This window comes from Motacilla alba, chromosome 13 (assembly GCF_015832195.1).
Source record: "Motacilla alba alba isolate MOTALB_02 chromosome 13, Motacilla_alba_V1.0_pri, whole genome shotgun sequence".
Classification (NCBI taxonomy): Eukaryota; Metazoa; Chordata; class Aves; order Passeriformes; family Motacillidae; genus Motacilla; species Motacilla alba.
Window position 1 is genome coordinate 4,132,978 of NC_052028.1, and position 25,506 is coordinate 4,158,483.

Here is a 25,506-nt window from a genome sequence, read left to right on the forward strand (position 1 = left end):
CTTCCAGCTTCACTCCAAGAAGGGGGTGAACGCCCAGGATTCAGGGCACAGATGGACGAGGGATGGGCAGTGCTGGAGCAGGGTGGGAGCGGATCAGTGTCACCGCTCCGCGGTTCACATCCGCAAAGCGCTGCGGGCCACATGGTGCCAAAATAAAACCTGCGTGAGCTTCCCTCGGTGCCATCCCAATCCCTGCCTGAGCCATTTGGAGACTGGGGATTTCAGATGGAGAAGGACAGGCTGCTTGGCACACGGAACACGGATGGAGCAGAACGCCTCTGTGCCAGGCCTTGGGTGAGCGCCGTGCATGCTGCCGGCACTGCTGCGCTGGGGGATGAACTCACTGCCAGGCACGGTGGCCAGGGCTCTCTGGTGGCTTTTGGAAGTGTTTCTCCTCTGATGCAGCCATGGAGAAGTCTGTCCCTCTTTCCTCGTATTTGCAGGAATTTTAAAATGCAAAGCTGCGTCTCCTCACTCTGGGGAATGCTGGAGACAGAGCCTCAGGAAATACAGCTTTGTTAACAAAGCTCCTCTGTGGTGGTGGATGAAATTATAATATAAAAAGTATAATATATGTATATATATACATACTGCTGGAGGCAAACAGTATGAGGCTCAATAAGGTCAAGTGCTGGGGCCTGTCCTTGGGTCACTACAACCCCTGCAGCTCCAGGCTGGGGGCAGAGGGGCAGGAAAGCTGCCAGGCAGGAGGTGCTGGTTTCCAGAGACTGAGCATGACCCCATGTGCCCAGGTGGGCAAGAAGGCCCGTGGCAGGTGGCTTGTACCAGAATCAGATTGTCTCCCTGTACTCAGCACTGGTGAGGCCACTCGAGTACTGTGTCCAGCTCTGGCCACCATCACTGCAAGACATTGAGGGGCTGGAGCGTGTCCAGAGAAGGGAATGGAGATGGGGAAGGGTCTGGACAGTCCCAAGGAGTGGCTGACGGATCAGGGGGGCCCAGCCTGGAGAAGAGAAGGCTCAGGGGGGACATTGTCCCTCTCCACAAGTCCCTAACAAGAAGGTGCAGCCAGGTAGGGGTCAGGCTCTGCTCCCTGGCAGCTGGCAACAGGACAAGAGGAAGTGGCCTCAAGCTGTGCCAGGGAAGGTTCAGGTTGGATTATCAGGAAAAACTTCTTCACTGAAATGGTTGCTAGGCGTTGGAACAAGCTGCTTAGGAAGGGGATGGAGTGATGATCCCTGAAGGTGCTCCAGAAACAGCTGGGTGGGGTGTGGCACTCGGTGCTCTGGTCTGGTTGTCACGGTGGTGATCAGTCAAAGGTTGGGTTTGATCCTGTAGGTCTTTTCCAGACTAGTGATTCTGTAATAATCCGTGCACCTCAACTTCTTCACAATGACTTCTCTGTTCTTCTCATGATGGCCACATGTCCTGCCTGCTGCAAAGTACTGAAGCTTTCAGTGGTATTTGGAGGACTGACCCATAGGATGTGGGTCCTGCCAAGCACCAGGAATGGACAGACCAGATCAATTGAGCCCTTTAGTAAAGTTCACACTCATAAGCTGATTTGGGTTTTTTATGCCTTGGTTAGGCTTAAAAAAGCACCAATTTCAAGACAAGCACTCTAGAGACAAATTAAGACAAAAAACCAGCTACCTGGACTGAATCTCCCAAGATATTTTTCTCCTCTTGACTGAAGTAATCTACCAGCTTTCCAGTAGATGAGCTGGCAGAGGTTCCCTGCTAGCAGGATCTTCAGCAGGAAGAGCAGAGTGATCTCTTGAACTTCTTGTGATTGCTCGGATCCTTTGAGTATTGAGGCTTTTGGGTGGCTTTACCCTACTGTGGCAGTAACTGAAAAGCTAAACCAAGCTCTTCAATGTATTTGCCAGTTTTACAAATAGCTTGTCCTTATCAGCAGAATATAATGAGCAGAGAAATATGTTTATGCCTTGAAGGGCCAGTAAAAAGTCAGTAGCAGTGGAGGTTGCTCAAGCTGGTGAGGTTCAGTCAGAACTGAGGTGTATTCTAGGGAAATCTTAAAGAATGGAACTGAGTCAATGATGAAATCTTGGTGTGTTCTGTGCAGAAATTCAAGCTCAGCTCCCAGCACACAAAGGGCCTCTCCCCCGTGGGTTCTGACTCTGGTAACAAGCAGCATGTGCTGTTGCAGGGTTTAACTGAGTGCCTGGTAAATGCAGTTGGTGAGTGCTGACTCCACGTGGGCCTGTGCTCACTGTGTGTGGCCTTCTGCTTACCTTTGGTCCTGAGTCATTATTTTCATTGTAACTAACATTAAAGTGTGTTGGAATGATGGTGAAACCAGCTGTTTCCTTAAAACACTCCAGTGAAAGAGTTCATTACAGTCTTGAACCTGAAGTGATCCTGAGACACCCACCAGTCCCATTGGATAAAGCAGCTGCCCTGCCAAATTCTCCCTGAAGTAATGAATAAATCTGATCATCAATAAAGAACATGAGGGGATGTCATGGGTCTGAAGACCACAGACCTCTTGTAAGTGGTGCCACGTAGAGTGAAGGAACAAGAGACCCTGATTCAGATGTCATGAGTCTTACTAACATTGTTTCTTTTGAATTTTCCCAAATAGGGTCGAGACTGCAGTGTGCCCATTAATTCCTGCATTCAGAATCCATGCCAGAATGGAGGGACCTGCCACCTCACGGAGGCAAATAAAGATGGATTCAGGTAGTAGCACAAAGTTCATTGAAAATGAGATGATAAAATTTAATGTGTTTCTGCTTTGCATTAATGAACTGTAACAGCTACTTTATAGAAACTGCTGCATGTGGCATTTCCATTTGCCATACTAAACTATTGCTTTGGTTTCCTTGGTGTGACATATCGTTTCCTGTGAAACAGGCCTCCTTATTTCCTCATAATGCAATATACATTTAAGAGCTTTTGAGCAGTCTCTATGTTCTGCATTGTGTTATCTGTATCCTAATTTTCCTTGGGGCATTTCAGGCTCACATCTAAGCTGTTTTTGTATTTGTAAAGTGAGCATCTGTTGCTTGACAGCCAGATCCAAAATGTTTTCATACTGAAGAATCTTGCAGACAAACAGGCTTTAAAGAAACAATTAAAAAGCACGGGGAGATTGCCACATCTTAAGCATTGTGCCTGCAAGAGAATAACCTCTGCTGGATAGATAGCTGGATATTGTGGATTTCGGTTTGCCCTTATAACAAAGATCTAGCATAGGTGGGGATACTCTGAGAGAAGTCCAGAAATTTTAATGAGATAGCTGGGAGATCTGCACTGCTGCAGGCACTTCTTCACAGCTAAGAAAATACAAGTTTGAGCCTTTGGTCACTCGTTGTCATTCAAGTTGATAGAAAGTTTCTTTTTTAAAAAAACTGCTAGAATTTTCATAGATTTGCTCCTCCATGTTTATGCTGTTTCTTGCAAAAGAAGAAGCAGTAAACAGAAGAAATGCCCCAATGCTTCTCTCTGTGCCCACCCTCAAGAATTCCCTGCTTCCAGAAGCAGATGCAGCACAGGACACTGGTGATGTTACAGTGGGAAAGCACAGGTTGATGGGGGTGAAGAGACACTGCCAGGCTCTGTAATGAACAGCAGCTGGAGGTGTTCCAGCGTGGAGAACAGGAGCAGGCATGGCCCCATCTCCAGGGGGGGCAGCTCAGAGCTCAGCTGGAGCACCTGTGGCAGCCCCTGAGCAGAGGAGTCTCCTGAGTCAAGATGTGTCAGCAGGGTCATGGTGGTGGGAGAGGAGGGGGTGGCTCAGCAGGTCACAGCACGTCCAGGTGGTCCTTCTGCTCGACAGACTCCGTAGATTGTGGTGAAACCACTCCTCTGATCTGATCTGATCTACCTCCTCTTGATTCAGATTTTAGCAGGCCCAGCAATTTTTGGAGTAAAAGCTCACATTCAGTTTCTGCTTGAGAGAATTAATGGTCTGGTGGACTTCAGTTCACTTTCCATTCTGGTCACTCAAGCTTTTTCCAGCTTGTGCCAATGTAAAACTGCACCATACTAGAATATCTGGAGTTTGTCACTCAGTATCCATTTTTCAAAAATATAGCTGATACTAAAAATGCAGTAGTAAAACATTTTATAATATCCATAATACTAGAATGAGAGCCTTCAACATATATTTTGGATTGGGTTTTTCTTTAGCATTTTTCTCTTGTTCTGTGGTAGTAGATAAAGAGTTTTGAATGGCCTGAATTGAGAGCTACTTCTGCATTTCTCTTATGAATTGAATGAATTTTACAATTTCAGAGGCTTTGCCTCAGTTCCAAATGAGCATTGTTTTTGAGATCCTTTATAAAACTGCAGGGGTGGTTTTGTTGCTGAACAACATTTGAGGCTTTTTAGGGAAGGATTCTGCTTTTTATAGTTATTTCTATAGTTTCAGTTGGTCTAATAAAAGACACATAAAACCATATCTCATCAAAACCCTGCTGCATCAAATTGAATGTTCAGCACATGCGTAGCTCCATTTTCTCCTTGTTTTTAATTCAGTCAGTCCATAACCTCTGTGGCCCTGCAGGACTGTGGAGCTTTAGCATGGCTTAGGGATATGTGGTAGGGAGATGGAACAGTCAGTGACAAGGAAGATACAGAAACATTTCAAGATTGAACTTGGTTGGCTGGGTTGGGTTTTTTGGTGGGAAATCTCTCCAGTGGATGGCAGCAGTCATATTAAGTGCATATAAATTGTGTTCACCAGGATGGGAAAACACTGCCCTACGTTACGTGCTGTGAGGAAGCGGATGTCAGAAACATTTTCATGAGAGGCCTCCTTGGATTTTTTTTTTGTTGTGTGGCCTGTAAAAGAAATTATATCTTCTGTATATTCTCTTCCCTAGGGAAATATATTCATACACAAGCCCTGCTGCCAAACTTGTCAAATCTTTACTCTTGTAAAAAGGAAACTTAAGCCAAAGTTCTCTCCCTATGAAATGCCAAGCTGTTTAACTCTCAAGTTTCTGTGGCCTAAGACAAGAAAATTACCATTTGAAATAATGCTAAGGTGGTGATGTTCCCCCCAAAGACAGGAAGCTCTTAGTTATGACTGAGATTCCAGCCCAACGCCCCCGCTGTGCCTGGTGCCCCCAAGGGCTGTCAGCAGCAGGGGCCCAAGGCACTCAGCTTTGCTGGAATGGCAGATCCTGGTGGGATAGCCAAGGGCAAAGGCTCAGCTGGAGTTACTCTGTCCTCTTTTACCCTTGCACTTTTTCAATCCTGAGTCATTTTCATATTCTCTTCCTTCAAGTAGGGGTGACCTCTGTGTTGAGGAGTAGGTAAGTGACACGGTACGGCTCAGAGGGGTGGAAATGTGAAGTTCTTCCTCCCTTTGCATTGCTGATCTAATCTGTGCCTGCCTTGACAAAAGGTTGCCCAAAAAGTCACTTATTAAGGCTGATGAAAGAGATGGCGAGTGAGACATGTCCTGGTGGTTCAGCACGTGTGGAAGGGAGGCTCTGGCAGGAGCAGAGCTGTCAGCTCTGCTGCACACAGGCAGCAGCTGATCCCCACTAACCTGCGGTGCCGGGACACAAAGGCTCTGGGTTATTTTAACTTTTTCCCATATAAACGCCCCTCCGGTTCCCAGATCGCTTTTTTTAGCATTTTCCACAAACTGTAAGTGCCCTCATAAATGTAAAATCCTGGAACTGATTAACTGCCTAGTGTTAATTCTGCCTAGTTCAAGGAAAAACATTGCACTTCCAGACTTTCAGGCTACTCCATTGGGATCTAGACATAAAAGGCATCTTTACCATGAAATTGTAATATTCCTGAAAGAATTTACTATATCTATTTAAAAGCATTTTTTTTGAACCTTGACACACTGTTTGGATATCTATTTTAATAAACAGATGCTAAATTGTTTCATTAGAGTTTATTAAAAAAAAAGTAGTACAGTAAACTTTAAAAATTGCCAGCTTCAAAGAAAACTTAAAAAATGCTTTGAGTCCAAAAGTTTACCCCAAAATGTTTTACCCCAAATGCCATTTGTGTTCCCTTGAAACTTCATGAGGATAATGGGATGTTATGTAATTCTTGTGTCAGAACACAACACCAATCCCTGAACAGGAGGAATAGGGAATTTGGACTTGTATTAAAACACTGTTGTTTCCTGCATGGCTCCATTGTTTCCAACATTCACATGAAATGCTGTCTCACACTGCTTCACTTCTGAATCACTGCAAAGTTTTCATCATTGTCTCTGGAATTCATTTTCTCCCTCGGTCAGCTGGAACCCAAGTTTGATGACCTTCCAGTCACTCAGCAGACTTCATTTTTTTTCTAAGCTTTTTCTGGGATAGTACATACAAACAGTCCCAAACTGCAATTCTTTCAACATGTGGTTCAATCCAGGTCCCAAGTTGTATGTTTTATCTTTTCATTTCAGGCCTCATATCTGGTACATTTGAATGCAAATCAAAATAAAGAATTGTACGTAAGCAATAATGTAAAGACTCCCTATACTACATAAGGACCAGTAGCCAAATGTCATCAATTATTCTGACATTTCCCTGAGTATGGAATGTGTCCTAATTCTGAGCAATTTATGTTAACAATCCCAAATGAATTGCTACTAATGGTATCTCCACTGTGAGCCATTACTGTGATAGTGTTTAATAATGTCATTTTTAATTGCATACATCCAAGCAGTCCCAATCCTTTTGTGGAAGGAAAATGGTGTTATGTTCACATAAAAAATCACCAGCACAAAGCCACTCTTGTTGCTTTTCTTTAAATGGAGACAAAAATTTCTGTTCCCAAACTGAGACCTTGTCTTCCAAGTTGCAGCCCGGAGCATATTTTTATGACCGAGTTATAAACCCCTGAAAATGGGGTTTTGTAATCAAAAATCAAGACAGGATGAATGTATCACTGTATTTAATTAGATATCTTTAAACCCCTCCCTGACACTTGCATTGCCACAAAAGATGGTGTGCCAGCTCTTCTTTCTGCCTCCTCTGGCTCTGGGTCAGCAAGAGGACATGTTTCATTAGCAATAATGAGCTTGAGACAGGAAGAGAAAATATTCCTTATTGATTTATTGTGCCCTAAATTGGATTTATTGGAGCAGTTTGGTTTTGGTTATTCATGGTGAAGGTTTTCTAACCCTCATGACCTGTGGATGGTCCCTGCAGAATGAAGATGACTCTGAATGTGACCAGTGTCCCTCTTCCATACCCATCTGGGAGATCTTCCTCTTGTGGTGGCTCAAGACACATTCCCTTCCAATTTCTTCTCCTCTTTATTACTCCATTCTGAGACTGCACATCATGAGGGATCTAACCCAACCCTCATGATCCAGCCTGGAACTACTGAGGATGGATGCAGAGCTTTGTGCCATCCCTCCCTTGGGAGTTCTGCACTCTGCCCAGGCTGTGGCACACAGGAGGAAGGGAAGGGAAAGTCCTGCAGCTTTCATCAGGGATTCTGAAGAGCTCCTTTTTCCCAGGGCTTTCCCCATCTCCTGCATAAAGCAGGATAACCACCTCAGGTCCTCTTTGTCTGTCAGAGCAGGAAACAGCACCCTGCAGCTATGTCTGCCTTGGAAATCCTCCTGGTTTCCAAAAGCAGTGGATGGCAATTAGTGTGACTGCTGTAGTGCTTTCTGGTTTTCATCCTCATCAATCAGTAGTGCTTTTTATTTGTTCAGTTTCTTTTCTGCCACCAGAGCCTGCATAAGAAAGGAAATGAACAGCAGACTGAATGTGTAGTTTGGACTGGGACTGCCAACAGCCCTTTCTGTGACTACTGAACAGCAATGCTGGCACTTCAAAACTGACATTTCAAATATCATTGCTGGCTTCTCAGAAACCCCTGATATTACTGGAGCACTTAACTCCTGCATTTAGACTCTCTTTTAGGAAACTCTGCCTTCCACCTCTTCATCACTTACAGACAGTTTAAAATATAAAGGTTCTGTTTGTAACCATGGCTTCTAGATGTAGAGAGGAAATGGAGATTGAAAAAAAATCAAGCCGTTCTTCAACCATTTAGTTTTCTATGTTCCCTCTAGGGACCATACATCACACTCCTGTGAGATAAAATGCCTAGTGCAATTATTCTTCACTAGTGTCCACATCCTCACAGAACCATTACTAGCTGTGCCATGCTCTGTGTTTTAGTTGAATTATCTGGGCATCATCAGCTCTTCTCCAAATAGATGTTGAGGGAGCTGAAGTCTTACAGCACTTTTAAAAGCAATCATTCCCAAACATTTCATGTTTGGATAAGTGACAAAGCAGTAATGAGAAGAAAATGCTCATGTCTGTAAACTGAACTCAAGCTGCTGTTCTTTGAAGAGACTGAGGTATCTAAGGGCTGCCAAGCTGTCCTGTGATTGTGCAGTCCTCAGCAGGCAGATGTCCACATCTCACAAAAATATTAACAGGGAGGCCAAGGATTTGAATATTGTGATGCATGTTTACTCTCCTGCCCTGGAGCAGCTTACTTCAGCTGAGGGCCAGAGTTACCAATAAAGAAGCAAAGGGGGCATGGCAGAGGCTGGCTCCTGAGCATGGTTTTTGTCTCGTGTAAACAATTACATGACCTCAGGAGCCATCAGACTGCATCTTCCACCAAACACTTGGGGTTAAATTGCTCTATGCCTCACAGCAGCAGTGAACTTGGCTCCAACTGACTTTTATAAGTTTTCATTTCAATTTTCATACCTTAAACCTCCTGTCCCTTTAGATCCTTGCTAACTTTTTTTTTGTTTTTCTTTCTCCAAAGCTGTTCTTGTCTTCTTGGGTATGAGGGGGAGAGGTGTGAAATAAACCCAGATGATTGTGAAGATAATGACTGTGAGAATAACTCTACGTGTGTGGACGGAATCAACAACTATGTGTGTCTCTGCCCTCCTAATTACACAGGTAAGAAAGGGCCTCAACCAGAGAACAGGAATCCAGGAGGAGTGCCTGAAGGGAAGGGTCCAAACTGAATAATGTTTATTTAGTGCATGAGCATATAATTAACTGAAAATCTAGTCCCCTTCTAAACAATCTGAATCTCTTCTGGGAAAAATGTTAATTTTACTAATATTGCAATATATGGGCTTACAAACATGGCCACTTTTCTGAGTCAAAATATTGATACCTTATTGTAAAATACATTAAAAACAGTATTTAGGGGATCAGATAAGTGTCTACATCAGTGTGTACATTCGCAGTACTAAGCCTGATATACACCTGTCCTGAACCTTGCAAAGCCTTGGCTTAGAGGGCACGGCTTTCACCTGAGGTGCAGGACTCTGCATGTGTTAAATACAGTGAGCCTGATGTGCTGCTAAATTCCTGGTCTCCATTTCACAGGTGGGTGAGCAAGGGCTCTGTAAGAGGCTGCAGGCTCAGGTGTTGTCTTCAGTGAGCCAGGTCAGGGAGCAGGGGCAGCTGCTGGGTCCGTGGTCACAGGGCTTGGTGATGGGGTCACAAATGGGACGAGTGTCTCCAGTACTGGCCTGCATTGCAGATAAATTCCCTCCTAAGCCTTCTGCAGGAGTGTCTGGGTTTGAACAGACAGGTGTCTGCTAAGGGAGGCAGGAGCCTCCCCTGAAATGGAAAATGCAAACCCCCTCCCTCCGAATTGTAATAATTTTGAAATTAAGGGGCTCTCAGGCAAAGATATGGGAGCAGGAATAACAGTTCTTTAGGGGAGAAAATAAAATAAAATAAAATAAAATAAAATAAAATAAAATAAAATAAAATAAAATAAAATAAAATAAAATAAAATAAAATAAAATAAACAATGCAGTAATACAAAACAACACTGTCAGAGTCAGAACAGGAGCTGACCCCTGTGGGTCAGGCTGGTGGCAGCAGGGCCATTCCATGGTGGCTCAGCCCTCCTGCAGTGCCAGCTGTGGTTCTGTTGGAGCAGGGATCCTGGACAAGGGTAGAGTTTTCCTCTGGAGGTCCAGGGCTGCTGGAGATGGGCCTGCTCTTCCTCTGGGAATGCAGGCAGAAGAAAGCTGCTCCTCTGGGAATGCAGTGGGCAAAGGCTGCTGGGGTGTTCCAGGCTCAGATTGTATCCAGGTAGGAATGCTTGGCTCCTGCCCTGGGCTCAGCATCTCCCATGGGATGATGGAATTTGATCAGCCATGCAGGGACACTCAGTGGCCATGGACAGCAGAGATCTCCTGGAGGGAGGATTGGCTGTGGGAGAGATAAAGAAAATTGCCCCATGAACAGCAGAGAACTGCCCCAGCTCTGACAGATAGGAATAGAATACACAGCCCCATTTCCAACCTAAGACTGAGAGCAGAGACTCTCCTAAGTGGAATCTAAAAATGGTTTTGCTCAAGGCATTCTGGAGCATTCCATGGACTCATTCACACAGCCCAGCCCTCCTGGCTCAGCATGGAGGGTGAGGAAACACCTGCAGGAGTTCCTGCTCCAGCCTTTGAAATGGGGTTATTGCCTCCTGAGCAAGGAGAAGCAATGAAGGGCTTCTTGCATGCTGGAATATATTACATGTCAGGGGATTTAATGAGGATCAAGCTTGAGTGGCTGAGTAAGGCAGGAGGAAAGCTTCTAGAATTTCCAAACTCTTAAAATACTTTTGTGGCTGATACAAAGGAGGCCCATGGCAAATCTTCAGCTGAGAAAAGCCTTCTGACTCAAATGTACATTTATTGGGTCTCTAAAATGATATTTCTGCCAAAACCTAAAAAAACTCAGCTTAGCAGAGTAAAGAGTTTTGCTTGTAGGATGTTGAGCCCATTGTGCTTACTCGTGCACTATTTATGTCAGCTGCTCTTGGGTGGTTTCTAACAGAACCCAAGGCAAGGAGGCAGAGTCTTTACATTTACAACAGGAAATGGATTTGACCAGCCAAGAAAAGACAGATCCAGCAAGGAACTGAATCCAGCATATATGCAAATGCACTTTCCTTTCCACAGGATTATTGCAGAATCTTTTTTTCCAGACAATAAAGGTAGGAAAGAACTAGATTGAGATTTCTTCTCAAGTGGCCATCTGGATAATGGCTAGGGAACTCATGTGATACTTTAGAAATACTTTTACTCAACTTCCAGTGGGTTTTGTTTTGTTGATTTTTGGCTTTGGTTTTTATTTTTACCTGATGCTGTGCCCCCACTGACTAGCAGGAGTTTATCAAATACCAGAGCTCACTGTTGCTATGTGGGTAATATACAACCACACAAAATGTGCTGTCATAGTGCAGACAATAAGCTTATTAGAATTGGGAAAAAAAAAGCAAACAAAGAATTCTTGAAGAAAAGAATGAAATACTTCCAGAAAATACAATATGAATCATAGATTTAAAAGGTTGCAAAAATAGGGGTGTTGCTTAAATTAGAATCTGAAGGGTTTCAACAGGTCGTGTTGCTTAAAATAGGAAGAGTTTGGTGAACTGTGACACCAAAATTGCCTTAACCTGCTTTACCTCCATTTTGGAGGGGAATATTTCATCAAACCTGATCAGTCACCTGGCAGGACTGACTGCAGTGCAGCTGGCTGGGTTGAAATGTCCCTCAGAGCTTCCCCTGGCCTCGGAGCACGACAGGGAGCAGCATAAAATGGCTGGAAGAATTGAAGCCATCAGCCAAACAAAAGTACACACAAGCCAAGCAAACCTGAGCAATGGTTTTGGGAGTCCTTACAAGTTAAATCCAAACACAAGAAATGGGGCATCCTGTGAAGTTGCTCAACCAACTGAACAAAAGTGGAGGAAATGCCATGGAAGCACAGAGGGGTCATGACAGCGCACCTGGAAATGGTGTGTGTGTCTGACCTGGAAAGAGAGGGAGCTGCTGGCCAAAGAGTTGGACTGAAGTCCCCTGTGGCATCCAGGGCATCTCTAGGTATATTCTCTTCAGATGAACCTTTTTGTACTGAAGGAATATCTGACACTACTATGGCAGTATCTGTTAAAAACAACCAAGAAAAGGAAGGTGCAGATGAGTTCAGTATTGCACAGAGTATCAAGGCCAAGAGTTCAGAGAGAAAGCAGTTCACTCCAGGGGTCAGGAGTGCTTATTCCAGTGCTCAGAGCTGCGTTTTGAGGTACCTGCCTCTCTCTGGTGCTAAATGTTGAGTTACCAAACTGTGTGTGCTCCAGCATTGCCAAGTGTATGGATTTGATCTCTTTCTTTGAGCCAAGAAAGGCAGGGGTGTACAGTCCAGGGAGCAGTTTTCCTGTGAAGTAGTCTGGGGGACAATGACCTCTCAATGCCTGAAAGGACACAAACATCCACAGCCAGGCTGTATCTAGCAGGGCAGAAAATGTAGGTGGTATCTCTTTTATGTTGTACCCAAATAGTATCCTCAGTTCTGTTGTTAACAAGTAGTAGGCTGACAGAGTAAGCTTTTTTTTGCTTTTTTTTTCCTCACCAATGCTTGTATGGAAAATCGAAATTTCTTTGAAAGGTTGACTGGCAGAGTTTTGTGGCTGAACAAATCCAGACCATCCATTTGTATCAGTGTAATTATGCAAGAGCTGTGGGTTCTATGTACAAATGGGATTTCTCAGCTGCAGTTTACCCCCACATTCAGTCAGGAGAGGTCTGTCTTGCACTGGAGCTGTTTCTGCACTCACAGCCTGGGATGTCTGCAGTAACCTGAGCTTAGAGGTGCCCAGCTCAATTGTTGCAGATTCCTGCTTTTCTCCCCTGCCAAGCAGGGAGCCTGAATCCCTCATCACCCCTGTGCTCTTAGGTGCCACAATGCTGCTAACAGTGCAGTGATACTCTGCATTTATAGAACAAATGTATGCTGTAATACAAAAAAAATAGTCTGAATGCAGGGAAGAAGATCCAAGAGTGTGTCTGTGTGTTGTTCTGTAAGAAATAGTTAGGGTCCCCCTCGGCTTAGTTGAGTAATGGTTAAATCATGAGAGTAAATCTTATGTTCCTAAATGAAATACAAATTAAAAATGAACGTGTTGAAAATCTTGACTATTGACAGAGTCACAGTATCCAGGCTTTGGTTTTTTCCATACCTTGGTGTGTTCCTGCTCTATCTGCTGTCTGCCTGGTGTTACTTGTTATAGCCTTTTTAGGGAACAATATCCAAAATTATGATGCATGAATTTTGCTTTCATTGGTTGGAAAAATGAAGGCCAAAAATCTTTCTGCAATTAATAAGATTTTGCAGTGTTTTCTTTTCAAATTCTTTGACAGTCTTTCCCCCGACTCAGAGTAGATGAAAAATGGCCAGTTTGTTAAGTGACTGCTGAGGAAGGAATTTCCCACACTCCAGCCCCATTTCACTTTCATTTAAAAAAAGAAAAAAACCCACACCAAAAAGCAGCCCACGCTCACACAATAACCTCCTTCCTAGTTCTTTTCCATCTATTAACTTTAAAACAATGTGGAATCACAAATGGATTCCATGAAGTAGTAAATGCAAGTTAAAGAAGACAAAACTGAGAGGAGGCAGACAGCTGAATGCCATAAAAAAGCTTCAAACCTGTAGCCACCATCACCAGGTTTCCTCACCATTCTTAAAATCAATATTTTCAATATTTGTTGCATGTATTTAAATAACCAAACCAATACTCATGCTGTAGCAGAGTCCTGATGGCTTTAATTGTCAGCTGATGTCTTATTTTTCCTCTGCCCCAGTGGTTATTTTAATCCTGAAGCTGAGTTATAAACATGTAATTCCTCCAGGACAATCATGTACCCAAATCCAGCCAGCTCTGAGGAGTCTGGGGCTGGTTTACAACCTGTTGGGACTTTTGGTGGTTTACAGCTTCTCCTTGCACTTTTGTAGGCTCTCCTTCCCTTCAAAAAGAAACATCCATAGGGACATCAAAGGAGAAGGATATGCATTAGATCAGTCACCCTGGCTCTTGCCCTTTTTGTATTTTCCTAATCTCTGCCTTTTGGCTGCAGCATGGCCTTTCCCCAGCTATTGATGCAAACGTTGTTTTCCCTTCAGCTTTGTGGTGTAGGAATGTGGGGCAAAATTCAGAGAACTTTCCCCTTCCATTCCTTTTTCCTGTTCACTTCTGTCACAGATCTCCTTCAGCCCAGCATTGCTTTGCTCATAGTCCTACTCAAACACAGAATCTCATCCCTCCAAAGAGATCCTGTCCTCAGCCTCACTGTCCTCTGTGCCTCCATGTGGAGAGGGGTCCAAACATGCAGAGAGGAGCAAATGGGCTGCACCAAACATGCCCTGGGTGCTTTGAATGCTTTGGTGCTTTGCCTGCTGGTTTATTTGGTTTTGTTGTTTGCTATGACTTTTCCTCCTCCTGTCTGATTTTAGCAGACGCAGAAATATGTAGCACTTACACACACACACAAAAAAAAAAAGAAACCCAAAACCAAAAACCAGGAAATATATTCATATTTGCCAAAGATTCTAAAAAGCCTCAACAATGCCCTCACCTCTTTGTTGTGAAACCCAAAAAAAAAAAAAAAATTGTGGCTTCCACTACTGAAAATAGGTCTTTACTAAAATACCCAGTAACCCATGGCAGAGAGAGGGCAGGAGCAAGTGTTTTAAAATAGTTTGCTTCCCTGGGAAAATGCTGCAAGTAGTTTGTATCATTGAAAAAAAATCTCTCTCAAAATAAATGTAATAAAATAAAGCTAGGCACTGTTTCTGGTTTGATGTGTTTGGAAGAGAAGGCTAAGATCTGTTTTACCGTAGGGGACCCTGTGGTGTCCTGTGGTCGATGGTATCTGAGAGTTCTGCAGCTCTTTCAGAGCCCAGTTCCCTGTTAGGGATTAGGGGCTCTGTTCTGGAGTGTCCCACTGTGGTAACTCTGTCTGGCAAAAGCCCAGCACCAGTGCAGCCAGAGAGCTGCAGGGAGAGCTGCACCAGTGCAGCCAGAGAGCTGCAGGGAGAGCTGCACCAGTGCAGCCAGAGAGCTGCAGGGAGAGCTGCACCAGTGCAGCCAGAGAGCTGCAGGGAGAGCAGCACCAATGCAGCCAGAGAGCTGCAGGGAGAGCTGCACCAATGCAGCCAGAGAGATGCAGGGAGAGCTGCACCAGTGCAGCCAGAGAGCTGCAGGGAGAGCTGCACCAATGCAGCCAGAGAGCTGCAGGGAGAGCTGCACCAGTGCAGCCAGAGAGCTGCAGGGAGAGCTGCACCAATGCAGCCAGAGAGATGCAGGGAGAGCTGCACCAGTGCAGCCAGAGAGCTGCAGGGAGAGCTGCACCAGTGCAGCCAGAGAGATGCAGGGAGAGCTGCACCAATGCAGCCAGAGAGATGCAGGGAGAGCTGCACCAGTGCAGCCAGAGAGATGCAGGGAGAGCTGCACCAGTGCAGCCAGAGAGATGCAGGGAGAGCTGCACCAATGCAGCCAGAGAGATGCAGGGAGAGCTGAACCAGTGCAGCCAGAGAGATGCAGGGAGAGCTGCACCAGTGCAGCCAGAGAGATGCAGAGAGAGCAGCACCAGTGGAACCAGAGAGCTGCAGGGAGAGCTGCACCAATGCAGCCAGAGAGCTGCAGGGAGAGCTGCACCAATGCAGCCAGAGAGATGCAGGGAGAGCAGCACCAGTGGAACCAGAGAGCTGCAGGGAGAGCTGCACCAATGCAGCCAGAGAGCTGCAGGGAGAGCTGCACCAGTGCAGCCAGAGAGCTGCAGGGAGAGCTGCACCAATGCAGCCAGAGAGATGCAGGGAGAGCTGCACCAGTGCAGCCAGAGAGATGCAGGGAGAGCTGCACCAGTGCAGCCAGAGAGATGCAGGGAGAGCTGCACCAATGCAGCCAGAGAGATGCAGGGAGAGCTGAACCAGTGCAGCCAGAGAGATGCAGGGAGAGCTGCACCAGTGCAGCCAGAGAGATGCAGAGAGAGCAGCACCAGTGGAACCAGAGAGCTGCAGGGAGAGCTGCACCAATGCAGCCAGAGAGATGCAGGGAGAGCTGCACCAATGCAGCCAGAGAGATGCAGGGAGAGCAGCACCAGTGGAACCAGAGAGCTGCAGGGAGAGCTGCACCAATGCAGCCAGAGAGCTGCAGGGAGAGCTGCACCAGTGCAGCCAGAGAGCTGCAGGGAGAGCTGCACCAGTGCAGCCAGAGGGCTGCAGGGAGAGCTGCACCAATGCAGCCAGAGAGATGCAGTGAGAGCTGCACCAATGCAGCCAGAGAGATGCAGGGAGAGCTGCACCAGTGCAGCCAGAGAGCTGCAGGGAGAGCAGCACCAGTGGAACCAGAGAGCTGCAGGGAGAGCTGCACCAATGCAGCCAGAGAGATGCAGGGAGAGCTGCACCAATGCAGCCAGAGAGATGCAGGGAGAGCCCAGCACCAGTGGAACCAGAGAGCTGCAGGGAGAGCTGCACCAATGCAGCCAGAGAGATGCAGGGAGAGCTGCACCAATGCAGCCAGAGAGATGCAGGGAGAGCCCAGCACCAGTGGAACCAGAGAGCTGCAGGGAGAGCTGCACCAATGCAGCCAGAAAGCTGCAGGGAGAGCTGCACCAGTGGAACCAGAGAGCTGCAGGGAGAGCTGCACCAATGCAGCCAGAGAGCTGCAGGGAGAGCTGCACCAGTGCAGCCAGAGAGCTGCAGGGAGAGCTGCACCAGTGCAGCCAGAAAGTGACAGAGAGAGCTGCACCTATGCAGCCAGAGAGCTGCAGGGAGAGCTGCATCATTGCAGCCAGGCAGCTCCAGCTGTGTGGGGCTTGTGGCTGTCCCTCTGTCCTGGAGCCTCCATGGCTGGCTGCTGTGACACCCATGTGGCACCTGTGTGGCTCTGTCCCCAAGCCACCCCTGGGCAGGCTGAGGGCGATCATGGCCCTGAAGCTGCTTTTTCCCCCTGAGTTTTTGCTACAGGAACAAGGAGGTTTGAGTTGGTGTGGTTCAGCCTTGTGGTTCCACAGGGATCTGGACTGCCTAATAAATGCTGAAGGCTTAAACAAGTACTTAGCTATCAATTCCTTTTAAATTTTGAAACTTCAGCCATAATTTCCTCAAGGCAGAGAAAATTGTGGTCAGAGTTTAGTGTGTTTTCTTCCTTTTTATTTGAAGGAGTTCTGCCTTACATGGAAGTTTCTCAGTTTTAGTTACTTGGCAGATGTGAAGTGTACTTGCTTTCTACATGAAACACAAAAGGGCACCCACATTTCCCAGTTGTGTAACTGGGAATGAGAAGTGCTGGAAGACCTGAAAGTTTTGGGCTTAGTTCAAGAGCCTAAGCCCATTTCCAGCCCTGTTTTATGAAGAGAGAAGCACATGTCATTGCTATCAGATTGGACTCTTATCTGACCCTCTGGGAGGAAATAGCACAGCAGCTGGCAGTGCTGCAGCCCGTCTTCAGCCTCAGTGTGGGTGTCCTGCTGGGCTGGAGTGCTCAGCTCCAGGATCTCCTCTGGTCAAACTCCCCTCTCTGAAATGTAAAGTGTCATGTTTGTGCAATAAGAGATACCAGAAAATTCCTCCTTGTTCACCAGGACGCAGCATGTCTGCAAGAAAGTGGAATGTCAGCTACTGCTGTCCTTTAGGATGAGCAGAGTGAATTCATCCTCAAGTGGGATCTGAGGGTCATTAAATCCAGTCTGTCAAGAAACACAGTGGGAAACAAGGAAATCAGTCAGCTCCTGAAGAACTGTGTGCTGTGGAAGGGACCTAGGCTGGAGCAGTTCTTGGAGAGCTGCAGCCTGAGGGAAGGGGCCACACTGGAGGAGTCCATGAAGGACTGCCTGGGAGTTCTGCGAGTTCCCTGGGAGCAGGGAGCAGTCAGGAGGAAGGAGTGCTGGAGACAAAGCATCTTAACAGGCTCCAGCCCCATTCCCTGCTCAGACCAGCAGGAATACACAGCGTGTCCTCTCTGCCAGCCCAGAAGGAACATCTCAGATAACGTGTGGCATCTCAGGCATCACTTGCTGCACTAGATTGTGTGGATAGCTGAACTGATCCTCAGAGGAGTCCATCCATATGAATAAATACTGCTCAAAAATGTTGGGTGTCCACAAAAATGAAGATCTTCCCCAGACACAGTGGTTCTGAGGAACAGTGCTTTAGGCAGATCACCACCTTGAAGGGGCACTGGAAATTGTCTGGTTCAGTTAATGTTTCACACACTGTATTGTGTGGCATTTGGGGTGTTGAATATGGTTTTTCATACTTTAGCAGTGCATAGAACACATTCTTTCTTTGAGATTCTGAAACAGTGAAAGGATCATTATTTCCCTGCCCAGATCTGGTTTTACCCATGCTCCCTTTGTTGAACCTTAAGGTTAGGGAGAATTGCTCCTTGAATCTGAAAAACAAAACACTGTGTGAATCCCCGTGTGGAATTGAACTTAAGGGTTCCCACTTAACCAGTCAAAACCTGGTAAGTGAAAACTTTAGTGTTTTTAACAATTAAGACAGGAGGAAAAGCATAAAGTAACTCTTTGCCTGTTAAGTATTGTGGGCTGTGTTTGTCAAGCAAGAGCATACTTCAGTGATCATGCAGAATTTACTCTGCTACAGTGCATTTCAGGTGATTTCTTTTATGTTTTTGTATCTAACATAGTAGCATTTGCTGCTGAAGGATTTTCAGAGTTTCTCATTTATTCATTGCAAGCTGAAATAGTTTGGAAGTAAAAAAAAAAATTTTTTTTATTTTCTTAGATGAGCCTCAAATCATTTTCATCAAACATCAACAACATTCTTTACTGAATTACTTCCTTGGAGGAACACCCTGTCTGTTCCATCCAACCATTTTTAGGTTCAGTGTTCTGAAAATTCCAATTGGCACTGACTTCTTTTTAATGACTGAACAGAGAGAAGGGGAAAACAAAACAAGAGCAAACATTTCTTCCAATACAATTTATTAGATATAAAATGAGTAATCTCCTATGAAGAAACAGCACGGTGTTTTTTATTAGCAGCAAAGAGACAAGTTCCATTCAGACTTACCTGGCAGAGTTCAGAATGTTGCAACACACTATTTAACCACTCACCCTGTGCAGCCTGGAAAAGTTTCCATGCTGTGGATGCAGGCCAAGCTTTCTCCATCCTTCCTTCACCATAAGCACGTTCCTTTTCTCCAGTAATATTGTGAAATTCTCAACAGCATTTTTACTGCCAGTCCTGCAGGCCCTACTAAAGCTTCTCTTGCATTAAGGATGGGGATATTTTCTATGTTGTTTTGTCAGTATATTACAGCAAAGTATCACCCAACTGACACATGGAACAAAAGAAAAATCGTTGAACTCATTGGTTGCAAATTGCTGCTCTACATTGTCTTTTCAGAACTGCAGTTTCACTTAAAGATAAATAAGTAAAATACTTTTACTGCATCCAGCTTCTCTTTTACTGATTAGGGAGGAATAGTGTAGCTTGGATCCTGGTTTTAAAAGTCTAATGGGGCATGAAATAAATTGCTCTCATGACAGCACAGAACGGAAAAAAGATAGATGATTATTAAACTGTGTGTAAAAGTCATCTTTATTGCCCTATTGTTGTTTTGGCTTTGCTCTGAGATGTGGGGAAGGCTACAGAAAAGCCTGAGCGTGTTTCTTGGCAGCTCTTCATAAGCAATGAGCCCTGTGGAAAGCCCCGTGAAATTCATGATTCTGTTGAAAAATAAGGGCAGGAAAATGTTGCAAGAGGCAAAAAAAAAGAAAAGAAAAAAAAACCAAAAAATCCTGTGTTTCTTTAGGACAATGTCAATGAAGGTGACAAGGGAGGTGGTTTTGAAGGAGCAGAATTCCTTGGATATTATTCAGGGATTTTTTTTCTCTATATATTTTTTCCTTCTTTTTTTTTTTTTTTTATGAGTTAGCAGCAAAGGGACATCCACCTGTTAAAGTTCCACCTGTCATTATAACTTGGTTCTAATCTGAAAGCTGCAATATTTTGTGGTATATCAGACTGCTCTCTTCATCTGTCCAACATCTGCTTGCATGTTACCTATTCTCTTCCGCTTTGATTAAAGAGAACAAGGGTGCTTTGATGGAACAAAAGCATTATTTGGGATTAAAAGAGTTGTTTAACTGGTTATAAAAGAAATGTAGCTGTGGTTTTCCTGTCTGTTTTATAGAAGCCCTTCAGAGACCTGTGCGTTCCCAAATTAGAGCTGTGATTTGAGAACATGTAGGAGAGAGGAAGATGGGGAGGTTGGATGGTTTTCTACACTTGAGAAAGCATTACACTGAAGTTCTCTCTTGTTTTAGCATGATCAAATATCCTCCACAAAGAGAAGCAGTGCTGCTAGGAGTTGGCCTAAGATGAATGTCCAGTCTGTTTTTAGGTTCACATAACTATCCAGTGAGAAATTTGGACCAGACCTTTAATTGCTGCACAGAGAAGCAGCCCTGTGTCACTCCAAAAAAAAAAAAAAAAAAAGAGGATCACATTTTTCCTCTGATACTGACATTAAAGCGACCAATGAACATTGAGCTCTCAGGTCTGAGGGCAGATTTTTTGGCCCAGATAATTTTCTGAGCGAATAAAATATGAGAAAGACATTGTGTAGCTGGTGCCTTGGGTTTTGCTTCTCAAAAAGTGTTTTATTTCCCTGGCATGCTTTCTGCAGCATCTACTGAACATTGGTGGAGCCTGAAATAATGACCAAGAGGTATTTTCTTCCTGAGATGAGGCTGCTCTAGTTGCAAGGCATTCCCAAGTGAGCTCCCTAATGAGTGATAGATGGGAAAAATAACAGGAAGGATCACTAAATGTTCCAAGTTTTGCATGAAAAATATAATTTTTTTGGATGCTGTGTTTGGTACCTAGCCTAGAATTCTCCTACATTTTGATAGTGGTGTCTTCAGAATGACACAGTGAGTCATAATATTTGACATTTGGGGAGGTTTTTACTGGATCTCTAAGCTCTTGTCAAGACTGTTCAGAAGAATACTTAAAGAAGAATTATTATTTCCTTTGAGAGTTTTGATACTGTTCATATTTTTTTAAAGCCTGTTTCCTTTGCTTCAAAACAAAACAAAAGAAAAAAATAGAAACTTCAAAAGTATGCATTGACCATTTTTAGTGAAAGTACAGTTAAAGGCATCTATCCACACTCTCTTTACTTATTAGATGGCCTTCCAAAATTATTTCCAGCTTTAGCTCATTTGAGCTCTTTTAATGTCATCAGGCAGTTAATTTTTCTGATGTTTATTTTCACATAAGATCCATAGCACACGAGGGACATGGGGAATATCAAGATGACAAACTGGCAGTTCTCCAGGCTTTGTAGCGAGGTCTGACCTGCTCATGTTCAGGTCTGAGGGAGTGCCTTTGTTAGTTTTTGGGAGGGTTGGTGGCCCGTGGACTTGGGGATGGCAGTAAACAGACCTGTCCCAGTTCTGCCACCTCAGAATGTGTCCCCAGTGTTCACAGCTATAAGAACTGAACATCTCTCATTGCTTTTGAGGAGCAGCAAAGTACAGTGGCCAACCCCAAGCCCAGATGTGTTCCTTGGTTCCCATGCATCTGCAGTGTTCAGTTTCTTTGGCACATCCCCTTTCCTGAGCTGGATACACTCATTATATTTGCACAGGGTTTGTCCAGGGCTGTGAAAAGACTCGGTAGCCTTTAACAGTGGTGGCTTCCTGGTATTCCTTGGCTCCAGGTGGAATTGCTGGTCCTGTAGCTGCTGCTGTGCACAATAAACTGCAGGATGCCGTGCCAGACTCCCCTGGCAGTGCCAAGCCCAGCCCAGCACAAAGCAGGAGGGTGTGTATGGCCCACGAGGATGGGGTTTGTGCTGGCCATGCCCCCACCCATGGGTTGGATTTGCTCTCATTTACACTTGACAGCTCTCGAAAGCAGATCTAGGACACATTCCATGTTTGAAACACACAAAAACACAATTGAGTAATTTTGGCAAGTGCATATTATACTTCCATTCTAAGAGGAAGAGTCATTTCAAGAGCTGTGTACAAGATTGTACTAGAGGAAGGCTGGACACGTGGGAGGAATAACCTGACAGAGCAGTAGCACCTGGGGGAGTTAACAAACCACGCCGACCAGCACCAGAGTCATCCTCAAAACTGTGTTCTCAAACAGCTCACCAGATCACGGAACTGATAAAAGATGGATGGTTCTGATTTGCATTTTCCATCTGAATTTTGATCTTTGTGTTTGCTTGGCTTGTGTTTTCAAGTGTTTCTCTGTAACCACTAGAGTGTAGAGAAATGTAAGGATTTTTGAAAATGGCATTTCTCCCAGGACAGGTGGAGCTGTAGCTCCATGAAAACCTTCCAGAACAATGCCAGCCCACCAGTGCCTCCCACATTACCCTTTTTCCCCACTGTTCCCATGGCCTGTTGCTTATGTGATGTTGTGTACCATGTACAGGCACAGAAAACGTGTGTAACCTTGAAACCCTGCAGATGTGCTCCTCTGCTGGAGCTGCACAGGGGGCTTTGGGACTGCAGCTTTTGGGGGGCTCCATGTTGAGATTATCCGACCTTTGCTTTTCCTGCAAGGCTTTGGGAGGAGTGGGATAGGTTTCTGTGTGATTCTAGGGAAGGCAAAGATCTCTGTGGTCTTTGGCTGGATCTCAAATCCTGGGGTACTGAAGTGTGACCTAATAATTTAGGACTCAGAGAAGGATTGTATTTAAATAAACTATCACGGTTTGAATGTTCTACAGCTATTAATTATTAAAACTTATACAAATCCAGGGAGGTTCGTGGCATGTTACACACCAGACCTAGAAACAGCTGAGCTGGGCTTACATGAGGTAGATTTTTTTTCTGAAAAGACATCATCTCTTGTGAGCACAATAGAGCTAGTACTTCTCTTATAAATAGTGAATGTTTTATAATTGCATGCAGTCCTAAAGCTGGTTCCTATTATGGAGAGTCACAGAGGTTTTGGGGGGAGGGTTTGTGGGTTGTTGTTCTTTCCCAGAATGATGTCCAATCAACTTCTTTGGCAGTGTATTAACCATGGCTGAAATATGTGCCCGTGTGAAAATGTTAGGGTCTAATGAGCAACTTCACTTTTGTGTCACTTTCTTGCTTTGAAATAAGAGGTTCTGGGTCAGGAGCTGCCCATTTGATCCCTTGTCTGTCTCCAAGTGGAGTTCATACGTCAGTGCTTTTTATACCAGGCTTTCAAACCCGTGTGATAGAAACAGTGTGGTCACTGTAGGTCAAAGGAGCTGGTTTAATGAAGTCTCATGTGCCCTCAACAAGCAATTTTGTCACTTCCTGCTGAACTACTGAGCTGTCTCCACTCTGGGAGATTGGCCATCCCTGGACAGCATGGGTGTTCAGGATTGTTCAAGCTGTGTCACAGCTTTTTTGCTTTTCCTTTGCCTCAGGTGAACTGTGTGATGAGGTGATTAACCACTGTGTTCCTGATCTGAATCCCTGCCAGCATGAGTCCAAATGTGTTACCCTGGACAAAGGAATCAGGTAAGAGTGTGTGTGTTGGTCTCTGCACAGAGGGCACATTCATCCATTGGCTTGACTGGGGTTGTGCTGGCAGTGAGTGGGGAGCAAAAACCACCAAAATTAACACAAATAATGCAAGACTATATACATTTCAGTCTGTGCCACATTTTAACTTTAATGCATCCATACATACTTTCCTAGCTGTCTGTGGTTTACTGAAAATAATGGATGTACCCTCAGAGCAGAGGAATTATTCTGGAATAGAGCATGGCAATAGGAGAATTTATGGAACAGTCACTGAAAAGTACCTTATCCTACAACACAAACCAAGGACAGTTTCCTTACGTGATCCTTAGGGCACTTATAAATTCAAGCAGTGTAACAGGAGCCTGAACAGATCTAGAGCTGGATGGCTCCAGCTCAGGAGCTGCCTTTTCCATTGGCTTTGCTTGGCTCATCTGGGGTTTGGTGACGTTTGTGTTTGCATTTTCCTGTTGGGAATGACACTGACTGTGTCACAGGAGGGAGAGAAAGCCTCGTGTTCTGGATGGCAGCAAAGCACCTGGAGCTTTGGGCTTGTGGACTTGTGGGAGGTGCACAGTGTTCATGGCTTGTCTGAAGAGGGACTTGCAGAGCAATTTAGCAAATAGAGACAGTCAGCAGGAAAGTCCAGCTCTGTGAAAACCTTGTCAGGAAAAGATCTCTGGAGATAAATCCAAGAGGGTTCAGTGCAGAGTGAGCTGCTCTCTGCACCTTCCCTAAGGCTGTTTTCACGGGCACAGTGCAGCCCTGGGTGCTCACTGGTTCCCTCCTGGGGTTCTGTCCCATGCCCAGGAGAGGGAAGGTAGCAGGCTTTGTTCCTCCTGGTAGCTTCCAGCTGGGGCCAGAGTGTGTCCTGTGAAGCAGCCAGCATGTCAGAACAGTGTAAACTGACACACAGGACATTTCAGGAGAGTTAGAAGGAAAGGACCCAAAATCTTAGAGAGGGTAGGTATCTCAAGGGCAGCTGACTCTCTGCTAGACAGTCAGACAGTACAACACAAGCCTTTCTTTTGGCTGAAAAGCCTCCAGATAGAAATGTTTCCAAACCTTGAAGAAGATGAAGCTATTAAACGATGAGGATGGTTCCTGAACTGATGTGTCGACACTAGACAAGGAGGTGTGAGCCAGTGCATGAATAATCCCTGATGTTCTTTCCAGGTTTCATTCCCAGTTAATCCATCAGTTGGTTAATCCAGCTACCTTCAGTAGCTACATCATGTTATGAGGTGAAGGCTTGTAACTCAAATTGCCTTCTTTTAGAGCATGAAGGGGCGCAGGCAGCTGTGGCCCTGAATGGTTTTCCCTTGCTGGAAGCATTGTCATTCCTGCCACCCAAACAATTTGAGTAAACAAGATACTTTTCCTCACATGCTTGCAAGAAAAGTGTTCTTCACAGTAGGGCCACTAGCCCTTGAGGGGAGCTAAATAACTGCTTTTAAGCATATTTCTGCTACTCTTTGTTGTGTTATTCTTCCCACTATTCATAGAACACTACAGAAAACACCTTTATTTCTTTACTCCTTCTGTCCCATTTTGCTTTCTAGCAGCCAAACATGAGAGGTGAAGGAGCCTTGAATGTAGAGGTGTCCAAGCATTGCTATTTTTTTCTTACTTTGGTGGCACCAAACCATTCAGAAGTGAGCCCTCAGCAGTTGTGCAGGGATGTATGGATGCTGCTGGGGCTCACTGAAAACAGCAGCCTGTGCTCCCATGCTGTAGCTGGTCCCCTGATGCCCTGGTGGTGCAGGATGATGCTCCTGCAGGAGGAGTCTGGCTCCTGTCTGTCCTGTCTGCTTCAGAGGCAGGGAGTGTCACTGGCAGGAGTGCCCTGGGCATGGGAGCAGGACACACCAGTCTGTCTGTCCTGCCCTCAGCTCTGGTCAGTCTGCAGCTCTGCGGAGGGAAGAAAAGATGACAAAGGGGAAAAAAAATAGGAAGCCAAGTTATTTATTGAGGTGGGGAGGGAAATTCCTTTCTGGCCCTGCGATAGAAGCTGTGATTCACAGCTTTAATACAACAGACATTGAGTGCATGCAGATGCAAATCCCCTCAGATAGGCCAACAATTTAAATACCACTGGACATGTTTTAGGCTCTCTGTGATACTGGGAATGTTGCCATCACTACAAGGCTGTAAGAGAAAACAAGATTTCAATTGTAGTGGTGTCAGATGGTCCCTGGGAAATGAGATATCTAATTGCGTAAATTACTCTCTTACCAGGATCAGAACATGAAGGTTTCTTTGCCACC

The 25,506-nt window shown here is 45.2% G+C and overlaps 1 protein-coding gene across 3 annotated transcripts in view; it reads left to right on the forward strand.

Moving 5' to 3' along the window:
• The window catches only part of SLIT3 (slit guidance ligand 3), a 475,720-nt gene that overhangs the window by 417,440 nt on the left and 32,774 nt on the right, over positions 1-25,506 (forward strand). For all 3 annotated transcript variants that reach the window (XM_038150223.1, XM_038150221.1, XM_038150222.1), the window contains 3 exons: positions 2,567-2,664; positions 8,701-8,840; positions 23,143-23,236. In XM_038150223.1, the coding sequence (XP_038006151.1) occupies positions 2,567-2,664; positions 8,701-8,840; positions 23,143-23,236 (332 nt within the window). The remainder of the gene's footprint in view (positions 1-2,566; positions 2,665-8,700; positions 8,841-23,142; positions 23,237-25,506) is intronic.